Consider the following 24,352-nt stretch of genomic DNA (forward strand, 5'->3'; position numbering starts at 1 on the left):
CATTTCTAATGTATCTATTTCTGAACTTAATGTATCTAATGTTTCTTAACATTAGTATCTCCTCTTATCTAACACTGAAGTCTGTACAATGTACCTAGGTTCCTCCCTAACAGTGTAAGTTGCTCTTTGTAGACTAATATTGACACTGAGAAACAAAAGTAGGCTTATACCTCTAAGCAATGTACTAAGAATATGCTAGGCTTTGGCTTCCTCTTATGCTTTGCAATACAACACAAATTATTAAGACTTAATATATTCCCATAAAAGGATGTTCATATGGTGTCATGATGTTTCTTACATTAACACAAAATGCAAAAACATAAAAAAAAATTTTTGCATAGAGAACAGACTTGCAGTTGCCAAAGGGGAGAGGGAAGGGAGAGAGATGGACAGGGAATTTGGGGTTAGTAGATGCAAACTATTACATTTAGAATGGGTAAGCAATGAGATCCTGTTGTACAGCACAGGAAACTATATCCAATCTCCTGGGATAGACCATGATGGAAAATAATATTTAAAAAAATAATGCACATATATGTATGACTGAGTCATTCTGCTGTATAGCAGAAATTGGCACAATATTGTAAACCAACTATCCTTTAATAAAAAAATACCAAAAAAAGTCTCCCATTTATATCTTATGTATCCAAAGGAAAACTCATATCCAATGGCAGTTTGCCTTTAATACGGTCTAATGACTTTTACAAAGAGATGAAGAAAAGTAGCTTTCTTCTAGCCACTGTATTCAACTGAATTGATGGCAAAAGCACATCTCTGAAGACTGAAGGTGGCTTTTAGTAAGCTTCTCATATCTTTCTTTCTGATCAACTTAAAAAAAAGTAAAAGAAGAAAAGAGAAAATACACAAATGGCTTCTGTGAAGCACAACAAAACTCACAAAATGATTTTTTTCTTTAAAAAAATCACAACGTTTGTCTGCTTCACCTAAGCACTTTAAAATATTTTAGGAACACAGCATTTAGCTTATTATCAATGGGAAAATTCAGAATTCAAAAATTCAAATTCTCCAAGTCAAAAAGCAATGATGATATCGTCCCATGTGTTTTGGGTGACAGGAGTAGGATAAACTGATCCTGCGGATGGAAGAAAGTACCTCCTAGGGAGCCCCTGGACTGTGGGAAGATGCTCCACCACCTCCCTGCTTTGCGTGCTGAGATGCTTCTGTGATTAGCCAAGGACATGAGCTATCAGTGGTTCTGTATGAAATCATTTAGGAAACTTCTCGGTTCTGCATGATTCCCAATGACCTCAGATTTTCTAGACATGAGCTACATAAATAATCAACCCTGGAATCACTATCTGCTTCTGTTGGCATATTTGGTTGAATCATCTTCAAAGTGCATACTTGAGAGAAGATAAAATTACAGGTTCAGCTTCTCTGTAAGGAAGGAAGAAGCCTCACTAACCCAAATCTACCTTTTACCTACAATTTTCTGCTAGGCGATCACAGTCATGGCTTCTTGTTTTTCCCACGCAGATGACCGATTCTAATGAATTATGAATATAAGCCAAATCACTAGAGCAGCTATTGTAAAATTGTATTTGGATTATCAGTAATTTTAAATTTGGCACAGTCATGGTGCTTTACAGCTATCATGTGATTTTTACAGAAAATGTCTCTTTGAATCTTCCTCAACTATGTGAAACTGCCAGGCCTTATAACCTCCAATTTTTAGAGAGCCACAGATGAACAATCAGAGACTCCTGGAGGTTAAGTTCTGAAAAATTACTTAGTTCAGACATGGCAAAGATATAATTTAAACCCAAGTCCTCCCCTTCCAGGCCCTACGCTCTGTAATAATCCCTGGTTTCTCTAACTATGAAAAGTCAATTTAGAAATGAAGGTGAGTAGAAAACTAAGAATATCACAATTAAGTGTTTTGTTTAGCATTTTCATTCTAAGAACTAAGACATATCATCCATTAGATAAGATAAATCTACTGAGCTGGCAAGTGCTGGGATAGCCAGACATGCAAAAATATGAGAAAATACTGACCAATAAGAGAATAAATCTTAAAAAACAAACAAACAAACAAACAAACAAAACCAACAGACCTAGTAAAAACCTTTTCCAGAGGGCAAATATCTGGATATCTCAGAATGGAAAATATAGAATTCAAGTTGGATAGAAAGAATCAGAGAGGCGTGTGACCTGCCCAAAGCTTTCCAAGTTAGCATCAAGGCTGAGACTGGAACCAAGGCTCTGACTTCAAATGCAGCCTTTCTTTCACCAAATCATAGCAAGGACTTCATACCATGAGCAGCAACAGCCCAGTTCCCCATTACATCTCATACCGATTTATATGCTAGGACTTGACTTTTAGAGTCTCTGACGAACTGCAAATTTTCACTAGAATCACTTAAACTGCTCGGTGAAAACCTACCCTAGACCTATTTGAATCAGAATTTCTGGATGGGCCCCTAATATCTGAATTTGTACCAAGAAAACCTTACCTCAAGTTTCCAATGAACACTAGAATTTGAGAACACTGCTCTACTGGATTAAAGATTTAAAATAGCATTCATTTCTTCTAAAGGAAACTTCATTTACCCTTCCATTACCATTTTTTGACTCATCACTCTTAGATGCTTTTTCTGGGCTCAGTGACAGGACAATGGATGAAAAACAACACTGAACACCCACTGTTGGGTAGGTGGGACTCCGGGCTGGGCATGAGGAGGCTGAGAAAGCCCATTTTTAAGCTAATATTGATGAGGTTCTGACACTTCCTGGCCATTTTTCCAAATGATTGTAAAATTCCTCTCTGCAAAGAAATTAAAATTCCTGGGAGATGGGTCACAGCTGTGGCTCAGATTTAATCCCTGGACGGGAACTTCCATATGCCATGGGTGTGGCCATTAAAGAAAGAAAGAAAGAGGGAACAAAGGAAGGAAGGAAATTCCTCCATGGTTCTACCATAGCTCTGAAGTGAATGATACCAGCCACATCGATGGCAGTTCCTATAAGCATTTTCAAGAGCTAATCTAAACAATGGAAAAGCAAATGGATTCAATATTCAGACCGGACTGTTTGGGTTTGGCTTCTAAACTAACTACCTGTGTATTCTTGGAAGGAAAAATTCAATTTTGGACTTCAATTCCCCTCATTTGGAAAATAAGGTAATTGGACTAGTTTTGAACTGTCTGACACACCATTAAAAATACATTTATATCAATCATGCACACACATGGATAGTGCAAATGGGTTTCATGAATTTATACCAAACTTTGCATGATAAGGTCTCATACTTTCTTGTCTATTCTTTTCTATCCTATTCCACACTTTTAACAAAGGTAGGTAGCAATCTAATAAAATAATATCATGACCCACTAAAGAGTCATAAATGTTTCAATGCTTGAAAAACACTAGACTAAAAGTTATACAGGTTTTCACCTAATGTTAGAATAGAAAATGCATGAGATATATTTCTCCATTCTTTCTTATCCTTTTAAAGTCCCTTCATGGTAGGATTATTTTAATGTCTATGTTAATAGAAATGAATATTATCGTTTAAATGAGTAAAGTTAACTAATCAATTCTATTCTCTCAGCATTCAAATGCCTTGTACTTTAAAATAAGCAAGGATTTAAAACCTGGTTTTATAATCAGTTGCTAAGAGATTCTCAAGAGTCTTTACCCAAGAATATGTTCCTTTTAGTTCTTTGTTTCTCTTCCCCAAGCACATCTGGAGGGAGGCAGAAACAGTGATGAGGGAAGCAGTCAAATTCATGACCAGGAGCTGATCCCTTTCCTCCCAAGCACATATTTAAGGGCTGAGATCATAGCCTCATTACAAACTACAGATGGAAAAGTAACTGGACTCAAGTTAGAAAATTTAACCTTTATCAGATGAAGACAGGGAAGCCTTCAGCAGAGAAACTCAGGCCTGTTGTATGAGGGACTGAAAGTCAGCAACCACATATTGTCATTATTGCTCTAAAAATAGCTTTTGCTAAAGCAATAAAATAGGATGAAGGCCAATGACTGAGCCTCCATTGACACTTTCCTGATACTGTTTCATTCTGCAGAAAACATCAAAAAGAAGATGACACCTGAAAAGAAAGCCTCCTGTTTCTGCTTCAGGTGGGCATCTCACTCAAACTCCGGCCACCTAGAGGGCGAGCCCAGGGCCGGCAGTCACCAGCCGGACCCCACCATCTGTCTCCTGAGTCCAGACCTTCCCTGAGCTGCCCTGCAGGGGCGTCCTCGACAAGTCACAGGAGCCAATCGCTCAGGTCCTCATCTACATGGACACTGAGACAGGCGCCAAAACATCAAGCTGAGGGTGCCACAGAGCTTCCTGAATCCAGTCATCTGGTTGCAATTTACAATATTTGACGGTGGGAGTCAGACGGATGAAATCATTCTGTAAAAGGCAGGCACACAGTGACCAGCCAGGCTCAGCCAAGGGACGGAAAGCAAACACTCCCTCGCCTGTGATTTCAGCCCTGTCTGGACCCAATGAGCCAAAGCGGTGATTACCACACACGGAGGCGGATTGGAGAGTCTTCAGTGCTTGCCACCTCAAGATGCTCTTCTCTATTATCCACTGTCTTTTCTAGTCTTCTCTTTATTTGTCAGTTTCCTTTACTTTCCAGCTTGTTGCTTTTGTGTTTCACAACTTACTGTTATTTGTCCTGGTATCTTATCTTCCTGAATTAAAACTTAACATCTTCCCTGCCAGATGATTCCTATTGCTCTTGGTTCTTCATGCACTGGATGTTGCCTTACAAGCTAGTGTGGTTCCAGCAGAGCTCTAGCAGTCGTTGCAGAGATAACTTGTGTATCATTACAGAGGGTTCCATAGTACTTGAGGAGGCCCCTCCTGCACTGTCTGTTATCTCAGTTATTGCTAGCTTATTCATGCAGCAAATTAAATTTGTGCTCATAGTTGATGAGAGCCAGAAGACATCTCAAAGATCATCAAATCCAATCCCTTAATTTTACAGATGAGAAAACTATGGCCCAGGGAGTTCAAGTGACTTGCCCCAAATCCTAATCTAATATGCGGCTGCGGTTTGGACCACATATACGAGGCAGATAAAACCACAGAAGTATGGAAAATTGTGTGCATGCTGTAATTCCTTGGGAAGTCAGTTTGGGTCATTGGATGTTAAACACCTGAACAAAGTCCAAGGAGTATGTCAGTCATATGATATAACTGATTGTCATTGCTGAGGATTCAATTTCCCGGGTGCTGGAGCTGGATAATGAACTGTCTCGAGAGCAGGATCCATGAGAGAAAAAGGAATAGGATTTGCTCACACTCAGGATTCTGGAGACATCTATAGCCATACTTCCAACACATAGAATTTAAACTACTACAGGGAACAGCCTGAAATGAAGAATCATGGCCACCTGCTCTGAGAAGAAATAAATGAGAAATTGGGAGGGACTCCAGGTGGAATATTCACTTACCTTTTTATTTTTTTAAAGAGAGTTGGGGCTTTAAAAGATGAGCACCTGGGGGTCTCTGGCTGCAGGACTGTGTCAGAGGAACACATCTGAGAAAGGCTCTGAGTACTCTTCTGAAGGGGGATGTCTGAGAATTGCATTTCTGGAACAATCTGAAGGCGTGAAATGCTTGGGAAGCTCAGTCACCTCGTCTATGTCTACACCGGGTAGTATTTTGGTCTAAGAAATAGTTTTCTAAATATTATGCAAAATGAAAACTCAGACTCTCTAAAAAGGTATACATCCCAGGTGGAAACATGAGCCTGGAGAGACATAACACCCTCCTAAATCCCACAGGCTCTGGGCTTAGGAGCACCTCTGGTTTACACATGACTCAAAGACTCTGCTGCAAAAGGTGTTTGTTTCTCATACTTCATTTGCAAAGAGCAACGTAACAATGAGAATTAAGTAACAGGAAAAATAGAATGAAAGGAATAAACACTGGAAAGGTTCAAGTGCATTGGGTCAAATTTAGAAATGTATACAGTGACAAGAAGTCTTTCATTTTCAGCCACAGAACTCCCCATGAAGTAATTTTCTTATTATTAGCAATGGTTGTCATTTTTCTAATTTCTTAAAATAAGTGTTTAGTGTCTTTGGTAATGTTTAATTGTGATAGAATTTTAAACTTGCAGAAATGTTATAAGGAAAAGCTCCCAAATTTCTTTTTCCTTTTTTTTTTTCTTTTTAAGGCTGCATCTGAGGCATATGGAAGTTCCCAGGTTAGGGGTCAAATCAGAGCTACAGCTGCCAGCCACAGCCACAGCCACAGCAATGCCAGATCCGAGCCGCATCTACAACCTACACAACCTACATCTTGCGGCAACATCAGATCCTTAACCCATTGAGCGAGGCCGTGGATCAAATACGCATCCTCATGGATACTGGTTGGGTTCTTAACCACAGTGGGAACTTCCCAAATTCCTTTTATTCAGACTTACTACACATTTATTTCTGCCCTTATTCCATTATGATTCCTAAGAACATAAACATTCTCTTACAAAACCATAGTACAATGGCCACAATTAGAAAATTTAACATTGATAAAAATACTCATATCTCATCATTACTCTATATTTAATATGGACAGCACTTAAATCACTACATGGTACTCTAAACATAGTTTTCATTACATACCACAGATTTTGGCATGAAGTATTCGCATAGTACTATTTTGTAATGGAGTGTGTGAAACCAAGCATACAATGCTGTTGTATTACCTGCTGATGCATCAGTTGCTTCATAGTTTATTACAAAGCCTTCATAAGCAAGGTCAGCGTCAGCCACAAATATAAGCTTTAAAGAGTTGGTGTTACTGGTAAGAGACGGTGGGATGGATTTTCCACAGTATCTATTGGAAACCAAGAAAGGATACAGGATTAAAAACTTTTGATATGCTTAAAATGATATACCAAAAATGAGGACACATAAACAAAAAAAACAATAATAATATCTCCTACCAACCTTGAAACCCAAGTATATTTCAAGCACAAAACATTTACAAAGCGGCTAAAGATGATCCAATTCATGATTACTTCCTTTCAAGGTTTTATGTGTGTGCCTAGCTGTGTGACTTGTCATGTAAGAGAAGTTTAATGAGGAGTTCCCTGGTGGCTTAGTGGATGGGGGGTCCAGCATTGCCGCAGAAGTGCACAGGTTCAATCCCTGGCCTGGAAACTTTTGCATGCTGTGGACACAGCCAAAAAAAAAAAAAAAAAAGTTTAATGAAATTAGAAATTGCAGGTTATGGAGGGCCACTATGTAGTGTATTAATAAACTTAGTATAGAAGTGTAATAAACACACTTACACAACAAGGAGAAACCATGTATTATAAACTCATAGAGCACAGACTCTAGAATTGGCTCTGTCCTTTCAACACTTTATGACTTGGGGCAGATGACTCAACCCCTTGCCTCAGTTTTCCCATCTGTAAAAGAGGGATGATAACAGTACCAACTGCACAGAGTTGTTCTGAGAACATTATGAGTTAATACACTAATTGTAAAGAAGTTAGAACAATGCCTGGAATAGTAAGCCTTATATAGGTGGAAACTATTGTCTTTAGACCACTGGTCTATGCAGAGGTTACAGTTTGATTACTAAACCATGTCAAGCTTTTGCTGAAGAAAGGAATTCTACTCAGAAAAACTATTTTAGTAAGACTAAAGTAAAACTCTAATACATTATATCATGAGCTTTTATCTAGAGAAACACTTGTAAGATCAAGTAAATAGAAAAGAGAAATATCAATTCAAAGCACACTTGGTAAAAGTAGCCTCATGGAATGATGGGGAGGGGGGACAGAAACCAAAATGGGAAGAAGTATTAAATATGAGAAATGGATGAGTTAATTTAAGAGAAAGAAAAAGGAAAAAAATTGATGTATAATTCCATTTCAGTGTTAAAAGTGATTTTATGTCTTGATCGAAACAAAGGTAGATGAATTAATTAATATTTTAAATGTCTCTCTATATGCCCATGCCTGCCACATTTGGATCAGATCATCATAGTGTCTGCTATTCAGTAAATATTACATAATTTTCACTGATTATAAGTAGCATTAAAAGACAAAGAAAGGAGTTCCTGTCGTGGCGCAGTGATTAACGAATCCGACTAGGAACCATGAGGTTGCGGGTTCGGTCCCTGCCCTTGCTCAGTGGGTTAACGATCTGGCATTGCCCTGAGCTGTGGTGTAGGTTGCAGACGCGGCTCCGATCCCGCATTGCTGTGGCTCTGACGTAGGCTGGCGGCTACGGCTCTGATTAGATCCCTAGCCTGGGAACCTCCATATGCCATGGGAGCGGCCCAAGAAATGGCCAAAAAAAAAAAAAAAAGACATAGAAAAAGCAGGATGTTTAAAAACTGAAAGATTAAAACAAGGAAAAGTTAAAAAGTGAAGGGGAGAATAAAACTAGGGGGAAAATAAGTTTAAGAAAATAATGGATAAAGGAAAATGTTTAAAAATGGATAAGGAAAAAGAAAAAATACAAAAAGAAGGGGAAAAAAGAATCAGGAGATTTCTATTTCCAACAAAGATGTAATAACAGGGGCTGGAAGTCCATAACCTTGTACCTGCACCAACTAAAAATCTGGACAAGTTAGATAAAACGATAACTCTCAGGACAATGACTATCAAGCAGTGAAGGACAATGACTCTTCAGAGATAGAAGACAAGTGAGTTTAAAAGCAAAACTAAAAATAATCAAATTGTTTCCAAGTAACTTATCTGCGTCCCAAAACCAATCTTAAGGATGCTTATAATGATACAATAGTATCAAGCACACAAATACAAAATCGAAAATGTGTGGCAACCTACCAAATACTACTAAGCATGAAAAGAAGGAGGAAAGTATTAGTAATAATGAGAAGAAAAAGTGATCAATCAAAACAAAGCAAGCAATGACAAAGAAAACTGAAATAGCAAAGACATTGAAATAGTTATAACTGTATTTGACTGACTTAAGAAGTTAGAAGAGGGGGAGTTCCCATTGTGGCTCAGTGGGTTATGAACCTGACTAGTATCAATGAGGATGTGGGTTTGATCCCTGGCCTTGCTCAGTGGGTTAAGGCATTGTTGAGAGCTGTGGTGGCAGATGTAGCTTGGGTCTCTAGTTGCTGTGGCTGTGGCATAAGCTGGAGCTGCAGCTCCGATCTGACCCCTAGCCTGGGAACTTCCATATGCCACAGAGGTGTGGCCCTAAAAACAAAGAAGAAGAATCCAGAGGAAGAAATTAATATGCAAAGTAGAGATACAGAGATATAAAAGATGGCCTCAAATGAATTTCTAGAAATGAAAACTATAATGTCTAAGAGGAAAAAATGCACTTGGTAGGATTAATAGCAGACTAGACATGGTAGAAGAAAAGATTAGTGCACTTGAATACAGAACGATAGAAACCTTCCAAAATGAAATGCACAGAGAACAAAGATTCAAAATTAAATGAACAGGGTATCAGTCAGTTGTGAGACAATATCAAAGGGCCTAATACATGTAATCAGAGTCTCAAAGGGAGGGGAGGCAGAAAAAATACCTCAAAAACAAATGGTCCCAAATGTTTAACATTTCATAAAACTATAAACCCTCAGATCCAAGGAGCTCAATAAAATATTATGCTGACTGAGAAAAGCCAGATGAAAGATGAGTTCATACAGAATGATTCCACTCTCATATAACTCCAGAATATGCAAAATAACTTACTGGGATAGAAAGCAGTTTAGTGGTTTCCTGGGGTTAGGGATGAGAGGCAGAAGTGAGGAAGTATAATGGGCAGGAAGAAGGTTTGGAGATACCAGATATGTGCCTTATCTTGATTTTGGTCATGGCTTCACAGGTATATCCTCATTTCAAAATGCGATTACTAATGGCCAGGTTTATAGAGTAGTGAGTAGTGACGATCACAGAGAAATCTGTTGACCTCCCCTGGTTTTTATAACACGAGGTGGCTTTATAATATCTTTCACCGAAGAAGGAGTTCAAGAAAAAAAACTGAAAACAAAATAATCTCACCTTCCAAGAGATGTGTCAGAAACAGTGTCATAAATTTCTAGATAGTCCTTGGTGCAATTATAATGAAACTCCAGGTGAAATTTCCTGATTTCCAGATGAATCAGGTGACCAGGTTGTACTAATATATGCCAGGTACAGTTAACACCATGGGGGTAGATATTTGGATGGCCAGGACTTTGAATTATTCCTGATGACTCTGTAAGAATTTCTCCACATGCTGTTGGCATAAAAATAACAAAAGTTGTTACAACAAGTAACCAACAAACTACCTGGAATTCCAAATAAAATAATTGGATTGTAACCTCTTAAAAGGTCAAAAAGAAAAATGCCACTTAATGTAGTTTTTCTCTTACTAACAGATATCCATTAACTATTGACACGGGCGGATGAGGAATCTATGTATGTTCTTTGCCTTCCAGTGTACCCAAAATTTTAGTATTGATGCCTAAACATCTGCACTGTAGATTAATTTTCTATCATAATTTATTTCCATTGCTCACTTATTCTGAGACAAACCCAAGAGAAAAAAAAAGAAGGTCAACCTCTTACCCAAAGCCTCGGTACTAAATTTAGCCATGAAACCATGATTTTCAGTAGAAGAACTTTTCACAAATACGACATGAAGAGAATTGTACACGGATGTTATAAACGAAGGTATGTCTGTGCCACAATACTTTTTATTTTCAGGAGAACCCAAGACGGGACTGCTACCAATCTAAGTAAAAAAGGTAAGTTCAAATTTAGTTTGTTAAATATTTATTTTGGAAAACTGCTTCAAGGATATTTTCTCTAAAATGTTTTCTTAAGGTAGTACATATCAATTTTAGAGTATTTTTCACTCCCCATCCCCCTCCGAACCCATCCCTAAGAAATCTCCAGTCTACTTTCTATCTCTATAGATGATCTGTCCTGGACATTTTCAAATAAATGGAATCATATGATATGCACTCTTTTGGGATTAGCTACTTTCACTCAGCATAATATTTTTAAAGTTCATCCACATGGCAGTGTGTATCATTACCATATTTCTTTTTAATGCCATATAATATTCCATTTATAGATATATCACATTTGATTAATCCATTTATCAGCTGATGGACATTTACGTTGTGACTATTTTTTGGCTACTATGAATAACGATTAGAGTCATTCGTGAATAAATTTTTGTGTACATGTATATTTCCATTTCCCTTGGGTATATACCAAGACGTGGAATTCTATATTTAACTTTTTAAAGAACTGCCAATTGTTTTTCCAAAGCAGCTGTACCATTGAAATACTCAGCAGCAGTGTACAAGTACAAAGGGTTCCAATTTCAACACCTGTTATTATTGCACTTCTTGATTACAGCTATCCTAGGGGGTGTGGTTTGATTCACATTTCCCTGATAATTAGCGATATTGCGTATCTTTTTCCTGTGCTTCTTGACTATTTGTCTATCTTCTTTAAAGAAATATATATATTTATATTCTTTACCCATTTCAAAAATTATGTGTTTTTAATTTTGATGAAGTCCACGATTTCCATTTTTCCTTTTGTTGTTTGTGGGTTTTGTGTCATATCTAAGAAGGTGTTGCCTAACCCAAGGTCACAAATACTTAGTCTCATGTTTTCTTCAAGAGTTTCACAGTTTAAGCACCCACATTTATGTGGATGATCCATCTTGAGGTAATTTTTGTATTTGGTATACATAAGGGGCTCAGTTCCATAATTTTGCATGTGCATACTCAGCACTATTTGTTCAAAGAAGTGTTTTTTCCCCTCCAAAATGTCTGGGCTTCCTTTTCAAAATCAACTGGTCATAAAGGTATGGAGTTATTTCTAGATTTTTAAATTCCATTCTTTTGTTTCCCAATTTTATCCTTATGCAAATAATACACTGTCTTGATTATTACAGTTTTGCTCTAAGTTTTAAAATCGTAAGTGTGAATCTTCCAATGTTCTTTTTCAAAAATGTTTCTGGTTATTCTGGTTCTTTTGCATTCACATAAGAATTTTACAGTCAGTCTGTAAATTTCTGCAAAAGTGCCACCTGAGATTTAGATAGGGATTTAACTGCATTTTTATATTAAATTTTTTTTTCTTTTGTTGTTGTTGTTGCTATTTCTTGGGCCGCTCCCGCGGCATATGGAGGTTCCCAGGCTAGGGGTTGAATCGGAGCTGGAGCCGCCGGCCTATGCCAGAGTCACAGCAACGCGGGATCCGAGCCACATCTGCAACCTACACCACAGCTCACGGCAACGCCGGATCGTTAACCCACTGATCAAGGGCAGGGACCGAACCCGCAACCTCATGGTTCCTAGTTGGATTCGTTAACCACTGCGCCACGACGGGAACTCCCTGAATTTTTGGATTAATTTGAGGAATACTGCCATCTTACCAACATTAAGTCTTCTAACCAATTAACATGAGATGTCTTTCCATTTATTCATATCTGTAATTTTCTTTGACAATGTCTTTGTATTTTTCAGAGTACAAAATATAGATGTCTTTTAAAAATGTATTCCTCAGGGAGTTCCCTGGAGGCCTACTGGTTAGGATTTGGCACTTTCACTGCTGTAGCCTGGGCTCAATCCCTGGTCTGGGAACTGAGTTCCCACATCAGGACACTGTATATTGTAGCCAAAAAAAAAAAAAAGAAAGAAAAAGAAAAAATTCCTCAATGTTTGTTTATTCATTTTTATGTTGTTGTAAGTGGAATTGTGTCCTTGATTTCATTTTCAAATTGTTCATTGCTAGTGTATAAAAATGTAATGACTTTCATATTTTGAACTTGTATCTTGAAATCTACTGAATTTATTTATTCATTCTAATAGTTTATATGTGTGTGTTATAGATTCCTTACGATTTTCCAAATACAAGATCAGGTTAGCTGTGAAGTGAGACAATTTTATACCCTCCTTTTCATTTTGAATGCAGTTTATTTCCTTTCCCTGTTCAATTCTCCTAGCAGAATTTCTAGTATAATGTTGAATGCAATTGGAAAGAATAGATCTCTTGGCCTTTTTACTGACCATAGGGGCAGAGCACTTAGTGTTTCATCATTAAATATGATGTTAGCTGTGGGCTTTTTTTTTTTTTTTTTAAATGCTTTTTAGGGCCACACTTGTGGCATATGGAAGTTCCCAGGCTAGAGGTCAAACTGGAGCTGCAGCTGCTGGCCTATGTCACAGTGACAGCAATGCCAGATCCAAGCCGTGTCTGTGATCTACACCATAGTTCACAGCAATGCTGGATCATTAACCCACTGAGCAGGGCCAGGGACTGAAACCACATCCTCATGGATCCTAGTTAGTTTCGTTAGCACTGAGCTCTGATGGGAACTCCTGTGGGCTTTTTTTTTTTTTTTTGTAGAGGCCCTTTACCAAATTAAGGAAGTTCCCTTCTATTCTTGGTTAGTCCAGTGTTTTATTACGAAACGGAATTGAACCTTGTCAATCTATTGAGGCAATCATATGGTTTTCTCCCTTTATTTATTTTATACTAACTGATTTTTGGATGTCTACCAACCTTGCATTCCTGGGATAAATCCCACTTTTATATGCTGTTGGATTCAGTTAGCTAGTGTTTTGTTGAGGATTTTTGCATCTATAAGCTAGTTTTGTTTCATGTAACTGATTTGAGGATAACATGACTTTTTTTTTTAATAATATCTGATCAGTAATCAAATGCAATATTCCAAAGTGTTTTACTCTTACCTCAATATAATCTGTATCACAGTGGGCAGAACTTCCCATTTCAAAGGCGGTGAAGTTGAGAAGAACTACTTGGCTTTGGGGTTGGTGGATGGTCCACCTGCAGATCCTTTCTCCCGGATACACATTAGGATAAAAGGGCGAGCGAATGACCCCTTCTCCAGTTAATTCACCCCCACAAGCTGTAAGTATGAAAATGATAGTCATGTTTATCCAGAGATAAATGATCCTTGCCCACAATTTTACCGCAAAGATTTGCTCTGCATAAAGATACAACAGAATGTGATATTACCACTAGAATTTTCCCCATACCACTGGAAGACATAAAATGATTAAATTATTTCAAGAAATGAAATACAACAGTCAAGCAAAGGAGACATTTAACAATTAAGGCATAAGTGGAGTTCCCATCATGGTGCAGCAGAATCGAATCCGACTAGGAACCATGAGGTTGTGGGTTTGATCCCTGGCCTTGCTCGGTGGGTTAAGGATCAGGCATTGCTGTAAGCTGTGGTGTGGCTCAGATCTGGCATTGCTATGGCTCTGGTGTAGGCTGACATCAAAGATCCTATTGGACCCCTAGCCTGGGAACCTCCATATGCCATGGGTGCAGCCCTAAAAAGACAAAAAAAAAAAAAAAAGAGAGAGAGAGAGACAAAAACAAATTAAGGCATAAGTTTTCTTACCGACTTGATAAGCAGCTCCAAAACTAGCTCTTACAACAGAAGCATCTATTTTAAGCCTGATCCAGATGCTATTAGTAATGGATTTAATGTGAGAGGGGGTTTCATTGCCACAGACTTTTCCAAGTAGGGTTTGATCATCTCGAACCTAAACAGAAAAATAAAACTGATCTGTAATCCTAATCAGAAAAATTACCTTGGCAATGGTAGCATTATTTGGAGATGAGAAAATAGAAGAGTTATAATTCAAAATGAGTTATAATCTAATTTGGGTTACATAGTTATGTTATATTTGAAAGCGGTCAGTAGGTCATATTTTAGCCAAATGCAATAACACTAAACATTGATTTAAAAATCTTAAACCAAAAAAATTCAAAAGCATAAGAATTTTTAAAGTGTTCTCCTAATAATTTCCACAACATCAAAGAGAAAATAAATTTACCATTTTGTATTATTTAGAAAACAACAAAATAGGAGAACACAATATATCAAAATATGCAAGTTTCGGCCAAATCTATAATCGAGGAAATTCATTCACTTAACTGCTTTCATTACTGAAAAAAAGAAAGACAGAAAATCAGATGAAAGAAAGAGAACCAACTTAAGGAGTCACCTTTAAAAGAATTGAAAAAACTATTAAACTGAAGAATAACAAAGTAAAAATAAAAATAAAATGTAATAAGAAAAAAACAAATAAAATAGAATTCATAAAAACATTCAAGAACTGGGTTTTTTCAGATTTTTTTAAAAAATTGTATTTAGCTACGATTGATTTATAGCATTATAGTAGTTTTAGGTATATGACACAATGATTAGATATTTATATGTATTTTTAAATGTTCATAACAATAAATCTAGTTAATATAACTCACCAAAATCGTTAATTTTTTTCCTTCTGATGAGGATTTTTAAGATTTACTCTCTTAGTGGAGTTCCCGTTGTGGTGCAGTGGTTAACGAATCTGACTAGGAACCATGGGGTTGTGGGTTCGATCCCTGGCCTTGCTCAGTGGGTTAAGCATACAGTGTTGCCATGAACTGTGGTGTGTGTTACAGATGTGGCTCAGACCTGGCATTGCTGTGGCTGTGGTGTAGGCCAGCAGCTGCAGCTCTGATTCGACCCCTAGCCTGGGAACCTCCATATGCCGCAGGTGCACCCCTAAAAAGACAAAAGACAAAAAAAAAAGATCCAATAAGCTAAATCATATGTCTCTCTAAATGTCAAAAAGTTTGTTAGCATTCTGTTTATTAGGAAGAAAACTTTTAGAAAGGAGCAAAAGAAAATTTCCTTCATATAATAATGGCCATCTAGTTTAAATCAATAGTCAATATCTGTGTTACAGAGTTTTGGTCACGAGCATAGTCTAGGGAGTCACGTAGACTGGATTCAGTGCCCACCTCTGTCACTTACAAACCCCCACACTTAATAACTTCAAACAAGTTACTAAATCTAAGCCGAGCTCCAGGAGTTATCGAAGCGCACAGATGAAACAAAGGTATGAATTTTGCCTAGTCCTAGAAAATGTAGACTAAAGAAAAGCTATTGTTATTCCTGACCTTTTCAAAGGTAAAAACACTACAAGTATTTCACCCAAGTCAGGAATTACTCCATGGATATACCTACTACCCGTATTATGTAGAATTATGTTGGAAGAGCAAGCCATCCAAATATAAATCCATTGCTGCCGGGACCTGTGCTGGTGATACTACTGTGAAAGACAGTTGCTGCTCACAGGAACTCTAGCAAGCACAATCTTTTTAAAGCATGAGTGTCATGTTTAGGAAAGTGCAGGTTCCTGGATTACTACGTAACAGAATGGGGCTCAATAGGCACCAAATTAGGCATTTTGGAAATTTGTGAAGGCATTTTTTGGTTTTGTTTTAATTTTTTTTTTTTTGGCTTTTTAGGGCTGCACCCACAGCACATGGAAGTTCCCAGGCTAGGGGTCCAATGGAAGCTACAGCTGCCAGCCTACAGCACAGCCCCAGCAACACCGGATCCTTGACTCACTGAGCAAGGCCATGGATTAAACCCTCGTCCTCATGGATACTAGTCGGGTTCATTAACCACTGAGCCACAACAGGAACTCCTGTTTTAATTATTAACATGATGGCAGTGGGGCCCTACTGCAATTTGTAGCTGGAGACCAAAGATACCTCGAAATACAAGACACAGTCACACACAACAAGGATTAGCCTAGGACCTGTGTCACATTCATTGCAGTGAAAGATGTATGCGTAAAATCTAGCTGTATTTTTTATTTTTGTCTTTTTAGGGCTGAACCCATGGCACATGGAAGTTTCTAAGCTAGGGGTCGAACTGGAGCTATAGCTCTATTTTACATACTAAATGTGAAATATTTTTGCCCAATTTTAATACACAGTGAATTTTCCATGATTACAAGTAGAGTGTAAATCAAAAGAAGTCCTTTTTTTTTCCCCCTCCTGGAAATCTGCCAAGAGTTGGTCACCATTTCAGGAAATTCATCACCAATCTACAGAGCCATGTCCTGCATTTTTACTGCAGGATTCAAACGGTACAGGGAGCAAACGATTTATGACTTCATTCTGTCTTTAAGTGCAGCTTGCCTAGGCTTTTAACATACTGACATTTTTTTTTTTTTTACTTTGCTCTACTTCTCCTAAATCTTATACGTACAACTTTATTTTTATTTATGTAAAGTACATGCATAATGTGAGCTTATATCCTCTATACATTTCATTTCAGAATAGTGTAAAGTTGATACAAGAAGGTCTTATAGTGGAGAGAACCACTGATTTAACCAAAAAGTTGAAACTCCTACAGAGTATTTCTCAGCAGAAATCATTTTTAAGCTGAAACTTGAAAGAGTATCCAGATCTAATGAACAGGCAGTAAAGGGAGCAGCTTAAAAGTCTGATTCTCAAAGCTGGTAACACAGTAACACGTTACTCTGATCCATAACGTGGTGGAAGTATAAATTTCTGGAAAATAATTGGACAATATGGATCAGGAATCTTGGAGATGTTCATAGTTTTGCAACGTTAGCAACTTCCCTTCTAACATTCTATCCTGAGGAAACCGTTCAAAATACAAGCAAAGACACACAAAGATCTACAGCAAAGTACGTTCTTTTTTTATTTGTTTTTTTGGCTGTGCTGCCGGCATGCAAACATTTCCGGGCCAGGGATCAAACCCACGCCATAGCAGTGACAGTGCTGGATCCTCAACCCGCTGAGCCAGCAGGGAACTCCGAAATACAATGTATAATAACAAGAATTGAAATCTTCCACATGTCTAAGAATAGGAGGGTGATTAAATAAATCATGATACCGCCGTATGGTAGAGTCTTACACAGACACTGGAAATCACATGCCTCTCCACTGATTCATCTCGAACCAGTTCCTTTCTAGGAGTTACCATGCAAATTTCACATCCTGCCATAAAGTTATGCTAACCAGCTCTCTAACCAAACAGCAAATCTCTGAGAAAAGAGGAAATTTCTGTATCACCTTCAGGAGCGGACACAGAACTATGCAAAGAGCTGTGTGACAGAGGCTTGCTGATTCATTAATTTTAAGGTGCGGTGTGATGGCTCAATTTGTGTCCACGCGGCAGACATACAGCAGTGCTTGGAAACCAGAAAGCATGAAACACAGAGTAAGCTATCTTCCTGCTCTCGAATCCTCCAGGGTGCCATTCACTCTGCTAAGACTGTAGTATCTCTTTTCTAGTTTGCCCATTAGAAGATGACAAGAAGGAAGAAAAACAGCCAAAGAGCCGCAGAGCAAGCTAAAGTGAGCTGTTCCCCTGGGCCTCCCTAATGAAATTCAAGGACCTGAGCAAGGAGAAAGGCAGCTGCAGTGCAAATGTTTTAAGAACTTAAAGGGCTCAAGGGCCTTAACCCTAGAAGGTACAATGGATTTTGGCTCTGTTTCTCTCTCTCTCTCTGTGGAAATGAAACCTTATTAATTCTGAAAGCCTGTATTCTCCCTGGACCCCAGATAAGGCAAGACTGTAACCACAACCTCCAAACACTCTAAAGTGACCCCCAAGACTCCTGCAGCATATCGTGCATTCAATATCACAGGCCTAGTGAGGCTGCCTCCTCCCCCACAATAACAGAGCCCTCTCTTTCCTTTGTGCCTGGGCACTGGGATAGACTGGTCTGTTTTTCCTAATTATTTACATCCCTCCTGAAAGAGGGCTGAACATCGGCTCTCATCGTCTTGTGACCCGTGATGCCACCACATGGAGAATTAATATTTATCCCTCCCACTGACTCTGGGCTTGGCCATCAGGCTTGCTTTACCCAAAAAAAGGTGGGCAGAAGTGATGAACTGGCTTCTAAGAAGAAGCTTTGGGAGTCACTGCATGATGACCAGGGGCTCTCACAAGACCAAGGGCTGGGGTCCCAGGGCAGCTGGGACAGGGACCAGATCAGCAGAGCTGCCCAGTGATCCCAAGCCAGCATGTTAACAGAGTGAATAAATACACCTTGTTGTAAGCCTCAGAAATGTTTTGTTATTGCTTTGGATTTGCTTTACTGTTACTGGCTGTTTGTTATTGCAATGTAACCTAGAGAAAGATGACTTGTATTTGAGGCTTGGTGGTACTAACATATTGTTTTTTCTTAAGAAGTCAGGTGAAGCCAGGCTGTGGCCACTGGTAGAGGCATCTTCATGCCAGATACACAAGATTCACTCCTTTTTTTTTTTTTATGGCTGTACGTGCAGCACATAGAAGTTCCTAGGCTTGGAACTGAATTGCAGCTGAAGGCCTACACCACAGCCACAGCAACACCAGATCTGAGCTGCATCTTCGACCTACACCACAACTTGCAGCAATACCGGATCCTTAACCCACTGAGCAAGGAAGGGGATCAAACCTGCATCCTCAGGACACTATGTTGAGTTCTTAACCTGCGGAGCCACAACTGGCACTCCCAGATCCATTCTTCACTGTGGGTCACATTTGCACAGAAAGGACAAGGACCAGTTCTAGTTCAAGTGCTGTGTGGACAGGCCCAGACTGTTCATGGATTACCTTGTCCTTCAGCAAACGCTGATTGTTTCAGGCCCAGAGACTCAACTTATAACCTGTGACCCATGATTTTTAGCCCTACAGACTAGCCCAAATGGCTTCTGATTTTTACATTCAGCAGATGAATCTAGTTCCTGAAGACAAATGACCCACACAAAATATTTTTACATAAAAATTAGTTCTGACAAAGGAACATGTCCTATAGGAAAAGCTAAATTAACTGGACTGAGGAATACAGTTTATATGAAAGGTCAGGTGTGTCTAGAGCCCAGTCAGAAGTAAAAGCTTTAATATCTGTTATAGATCAGGTCCCACTGTCCAGTCTTTTGCTTTTAATGATTTTTGTTTTTTCCCTTATAGTCGATTTACAGTGTTCTATTTCTACTGTACAGCAAAGTGATCCAGTCATCCATCTATCTATCATCTATCTATCATTATCTATCTATCTATCTATCTATCTATCTATCTATCTATCTATCATCTATCTTCTTTTTCACACATTATCCTCCATCATGCTCCATCACAAGTGACTGGGTATAGTCCCCTGTGTTATACAGCAGGGTCTCATTGCTTATCTACTCCAAATGCAATAGTTTGCATCTATTAACCCCAGATTCCCACTCCATCCCACTCCCTTTCCCTCCCCCTTGGCAACCACAGGTCTGTTCTCCAAGGTGACGAGTTTCTTTTCTCTGAAATGTTCATTTGTGCCATATATTAGATTCCAGATATAAGTGATATCATACGGTATTTGTCTTTCTCTTTCTGACTTACCTCACTTAGTATGAGAGTCTCTAGTTCCACCCGTGTTGCTGCAAAATGGCATTATTTTGTTCTTTTTTATGGTTGAGTAGTATTCCATTGTGTATATGTACCATATCTTTTTTTTTTTAATTTATTTTCCCACTGTACAGCAAGGGGGTCAGGTTATCCTTACATGTATACATTACAATTACATTTTTCCCCCCACCCTTTGTTCTGTTGCAACATGAGTATCTAGACAAAGTTCTCAATGCTATTCAGCAGGATATATGTACCATATCTTAATCCATTCATCTGTCAATGGACATTTAGGTTGTTTCCATGTCTTGGCTATTGTGAACAGTCCAAAGCCCAGTCTTAAATGTGCTTATTTGTTTGTATCTGCTATGTATCCAAATTTGTTTTTACATAACAATTTCACAAATCTAGTTAAGTATTAAATCTCAATTCAAAGCAAACTACATATGCTGCCACTTAGGCTGGATCCAACTAAGAGCCAAAACCAGAACCTTACCAAACAGTGGTGTTTAACATGTGGCTTCTTGAGAAGTGTCAGATTGAAATGTCCCTTATCTAGATAAGGACTTGATCCTGGAGACTAGCCCTGGGTTAATCTGGGTGCACAGAAGGGGGATGTGGCCTCCTTCCAAAAAAGAATAAAGGGAGGGGGATAAGAGATAAAAGAAGCCACACGAGAACTAAAATGTATTTTCTTAGGTTATTATTCTTGGTTACTCATTATTATGTTTCATGATTTCCTAGTAAAAATTTTAAAGCTTTTTCTGCCTCTTAAAACAGTGGAGCTTCTAATATCTCTATCAATAAAGTACATTTATCCTTCATCAGATTTTTTAAAACTTGCTTTTCTAAAAGCAGGGGTACATGTCTAATTTTACCTAGAAATGTGTTCCCACGGGGCTGCAAACGCCAATACGTCACCCACTCCTATCCGCCTTTCCCCTCCCATCAACATCAAGAGAATCATCGTCACGGAGCTCCTGTTGTGGTGCAGTGGAAACAAATCTGACTAGTAACCATGAGGTGGTAGGTTCGATCCCTGGCCTTGCTCAGTGGGTTAAGGATCTGGCTTTGCTGTGGCTGTGGTGTAGGCCGGCAGCTACAGCTCTGATTTGACCCCTAGCCTGGGAACCTCTGTATACCTAGGGTGTGGCCCTAAAAAGCCAAAAAAAAAAAAAGAGAGAGAGAGAGAATCATCATCATGTGACCTGTTACCAAATAACTGTTCACAGTGGGCCAGGCACTGTGCTAAGAATATTCTGATTATTTCTTTTCATTTAGCAAAGCTGAGTTGTTCACCTCCATGTACAAAGCCCTGCAGAATCTAGTTCCCGTCTAACTCTAGTTTCTTTCTTCCTCTCCTTTGTGATGCCAGCCATACTCATCTATTCGCAATTCTGTGGGTGTGTGTGAAGCTTTTTGTCAATTCAACCTCTGAGGCTCTGCTGGCACCTCTCCCTGGAATCGTCCTTCTCTCCCTTCTCTAGGCTCTTGGCATTGCTAATCCCTTCTCATCTTCAGACTTGAATCTGACATCCTTGGGGAACCAAGCTTAAGTCATCACCGTGTTATTTTCTCTCATATACTTTCTTTCCTTCACGATAGTTTTCCCACCTTGAAATTATGTGGTTTGGGGCTTACTTGTTTCATACCTCTGTGTTCTGCACACCCACCTCCAGCACAGTACTTGGCACTGCAGTTACTTAATAAATATTAAGGAGTTCCCATCATGGCGCAGCAGAAACGAATACGACTAGGAACCGTGAGGTTGCAGGTTCGATCCCTGGCCTTGCTCGCTGGGTTATGGATCTGGCGTTGCCGTGGGCTGTGGTGTAGGTCACAGACATGACTCAGACCCTGTATTGCTGTGGCTATGGCATAGGCTGGCAGCTGTAGCTCCGATGGGACCCCTAGCCTGGGAACCTCCATGTGCCGCAGGCATGGTCCTAAAAAAGCAAAATAAATAAATAACTAAATAAAAATTGTTGCAATTCCTACTTAAAAAAAATGAACATAAAATAAAGTCCAAAGTCAACTTTTAAATAAATAAATAATAAATGTTTAGAACATGAGTACATAAATGCGTGAATAACTTCTAATCCTCCCGGAAAGAATAATATTACTGTTTCTGAGGTGGATGAGAAACCTGAGGTTTACTGATGTTAAATACCTCGCCATTGGTCAAACGGAGACTTGAAGTCCTTTGTCATCTTTTCATGCAAGTTTGTTTTCGTTTATACCAGCGAGGGCCGGCCAGCCTCTCGATCTGCCCCAATAGTATCCATGCTCTGATAAACATCATTTGCAAATCCTCTTCTCACTCCATGCTCTCCATCTCCCTTATCCCACTGGGTCTGTGATCTCCACAGAAGCATGCAACTCCTTGACTGAGAGGACGGATCTATGCCACACGGTCCCTCACGGGCCCCAAACTAGGTGGTTCTACCCTCTCAGTCCATGGCCTGGCTTACTCAGCACCAATCGGTAACATTATCTCAACTGAGCAATGGCGTCTTTTTTTTTTTTTTGTCTTTTGTCTTTTTAGGGCCGTACCCACGACATATGGAGGGTCCCAGGACAGGGGTCTAATCGGAGCTGTAGCTGCCAGCTTACGCCACAGCCACGCCAGATCTGAGCTGGGTCTGTGACCTACACCACAGCTCACAGCAATGCCGTATCCGTAACCCACTGAGCGAGGCCAGGATCAAACCCACAACCTCATGATTCCTAGTCGGATGCAATTCTGCTGCACCATGATGGGAACTCCATGCAATGGAATCTTTTATCACTTCAATAAAAAGCACCAAGATGGCCGAGCAATTGTGGAAAAACTGTTTTGACAACAAAAACGCTAGAAACTAACCAAATGTTTCTAGTCTCTGCCCAAACCCCAAATCCAATATGCTAAGAATGCAAACTCTTGACAATCTCCCCATTTCCCCCTTTTTTTCCCCTAAGATCTCTAGAAAGACATTTCTTTGAACTAAAATTAATGTCCACATGTGCTTAACTGGAAAACAATAGCCCGCAGGCAACTCTGGTGCGTTTGCTTGCTGCAGCTACATTCCAGCTCCAGTTGCTAGAGGTCTTATTCTTTCTCTGCCCTTTCAGTTTATACCCTTAAGAATTTTTCTGTGAGTCATGAGTCATGAGGCTCTGACCGTCAACGACGACGTGTCCTTTGAGGGTAACAAGGCTTAGGCAGACCAAAAGTCACAGCCCTCCCTCAACCAACCCCAAGGCTGGAGCTGAATAGCTTCCATGCCTAACAAAGACCAAAAGGAAGTCCTTTGTGAGGGCGAATCCATCTGAGGACCCCTGGGGAGGTGGCAGAACCTTGGAGGGCCCAGTGGGAGCACAGGGGGTGGTGGCTCAGGGAAGGAGGGACAGAGGAGGTGATGAAGGGTTCAGAGGTAAGTCAGACCTTCAGTTTTCCAGTTTACTGTGCTCTCTCATTCCCCCCCCCCTTTTTTTTTTTTAGTTTTCTTTAACATCTTAGAGATTTTTACTTGGTTTTGATGCACAGCCTTTTCTTTTTCTTTTTTGTTTTGCCATTCATGTCATTTTCTATTTCCTACTTTGACCCAGTAATTATTTAGGAGAGAGTTTATAGACTTCCAAGAAATTGGACATTCACAAATCCTAACCCTAATATCTAGTTGCATCACACTGTGGAGAGATATGTTTACAGTTTCTGTGTCGTGAATTTCCTGGGATTGGCAAGCGGTGTCAAATAGGATGAATTTGTCCGGCAGTGAGACTTGCAGAATCGGTACACATGCCCTAGACAGCAGAAGCCAAACCGAAAGTAACTTACTTTTCCCTATCATGTTAATTAGAGTTATCAACTTTTCTATGCTGTTTACTTCTGTTTTGCTTTCCTCGTCTAAGAAGAAATCAGTTCCCCCAGAAGCCCTCCTGTTTCCCCAGAAGTCTCCTCTCCTTCCCCTTCCATTGTACCTCTCTTCTGTGCTCCCCTTCTACCCACCCAGTCTTGGTGGGAGGGGGAAAAAAGACTTGGGGTTGGTCAAGGAGATCTGGTGAGGTGATCAATTCTATTCATTTCCTTCCATGTCTCATTTCAAGACATGGCCTTAATATCACATAAGCTTCCGAAATTATTATTCAGCTTAGTACTTGCCTTCACTGGGAGTAAAAATTAAACTTTCATTACTACCTTATGTGTCCT

The 24,352-nt window shown here is 39.3% G+C and overlaps 1 protein-coding gene across 1 annotated transcript in view; it reads right to left on the reverse strand.

Annotated features, from left to right (window-relative positions):
* Window positions 1-24,352, reverse strand: part of CUBN (cubilin) — a 316,180-nt gene that overhangs the window by 241,702 nt on the left and 50,126 nt on the right. The window contains exons 18-22 of the mRNA XM_047755040.1: window positions 14,365-14,509; window positions 13,682-13,860; window positions 10,533-10,698; window positions 9,984-10,200; window positions 6,696-6,826 (exon numbers count right to left, since the gene is read on the reverse strand). Of these exons, the coding sequence (XP_047610996.1) occupies window positions 6,696-6,826; window positions 9,984-10,200; window positions 10,533-10,698; window positions 13,682-13,860; window positions 14,365-14,509 (838 nt within the window). The remainder of the gene's footprint in view (window positions 1-6,695; window positions 6,827-9,983; window positions 10,201-10,532; window positions 10,699-13,681; window positions 13,861-14,364; window positions 14,510-24,352) is intronic.

Source organism: Phacochoerus africanus, chromosome 12 (genome assembly GCF_016906955.1).
Source record: "Phacochoerus africanus isolate WHEZ1 chromosome 12, ROS_Pafr_v1, whole genome shotgun sequence".
NCBI lineage: Eukaryota > Metazoa > Chordata > Mammalia > Artiodactyla > Suidae > Phacochoerus > Phacochoerus africanus.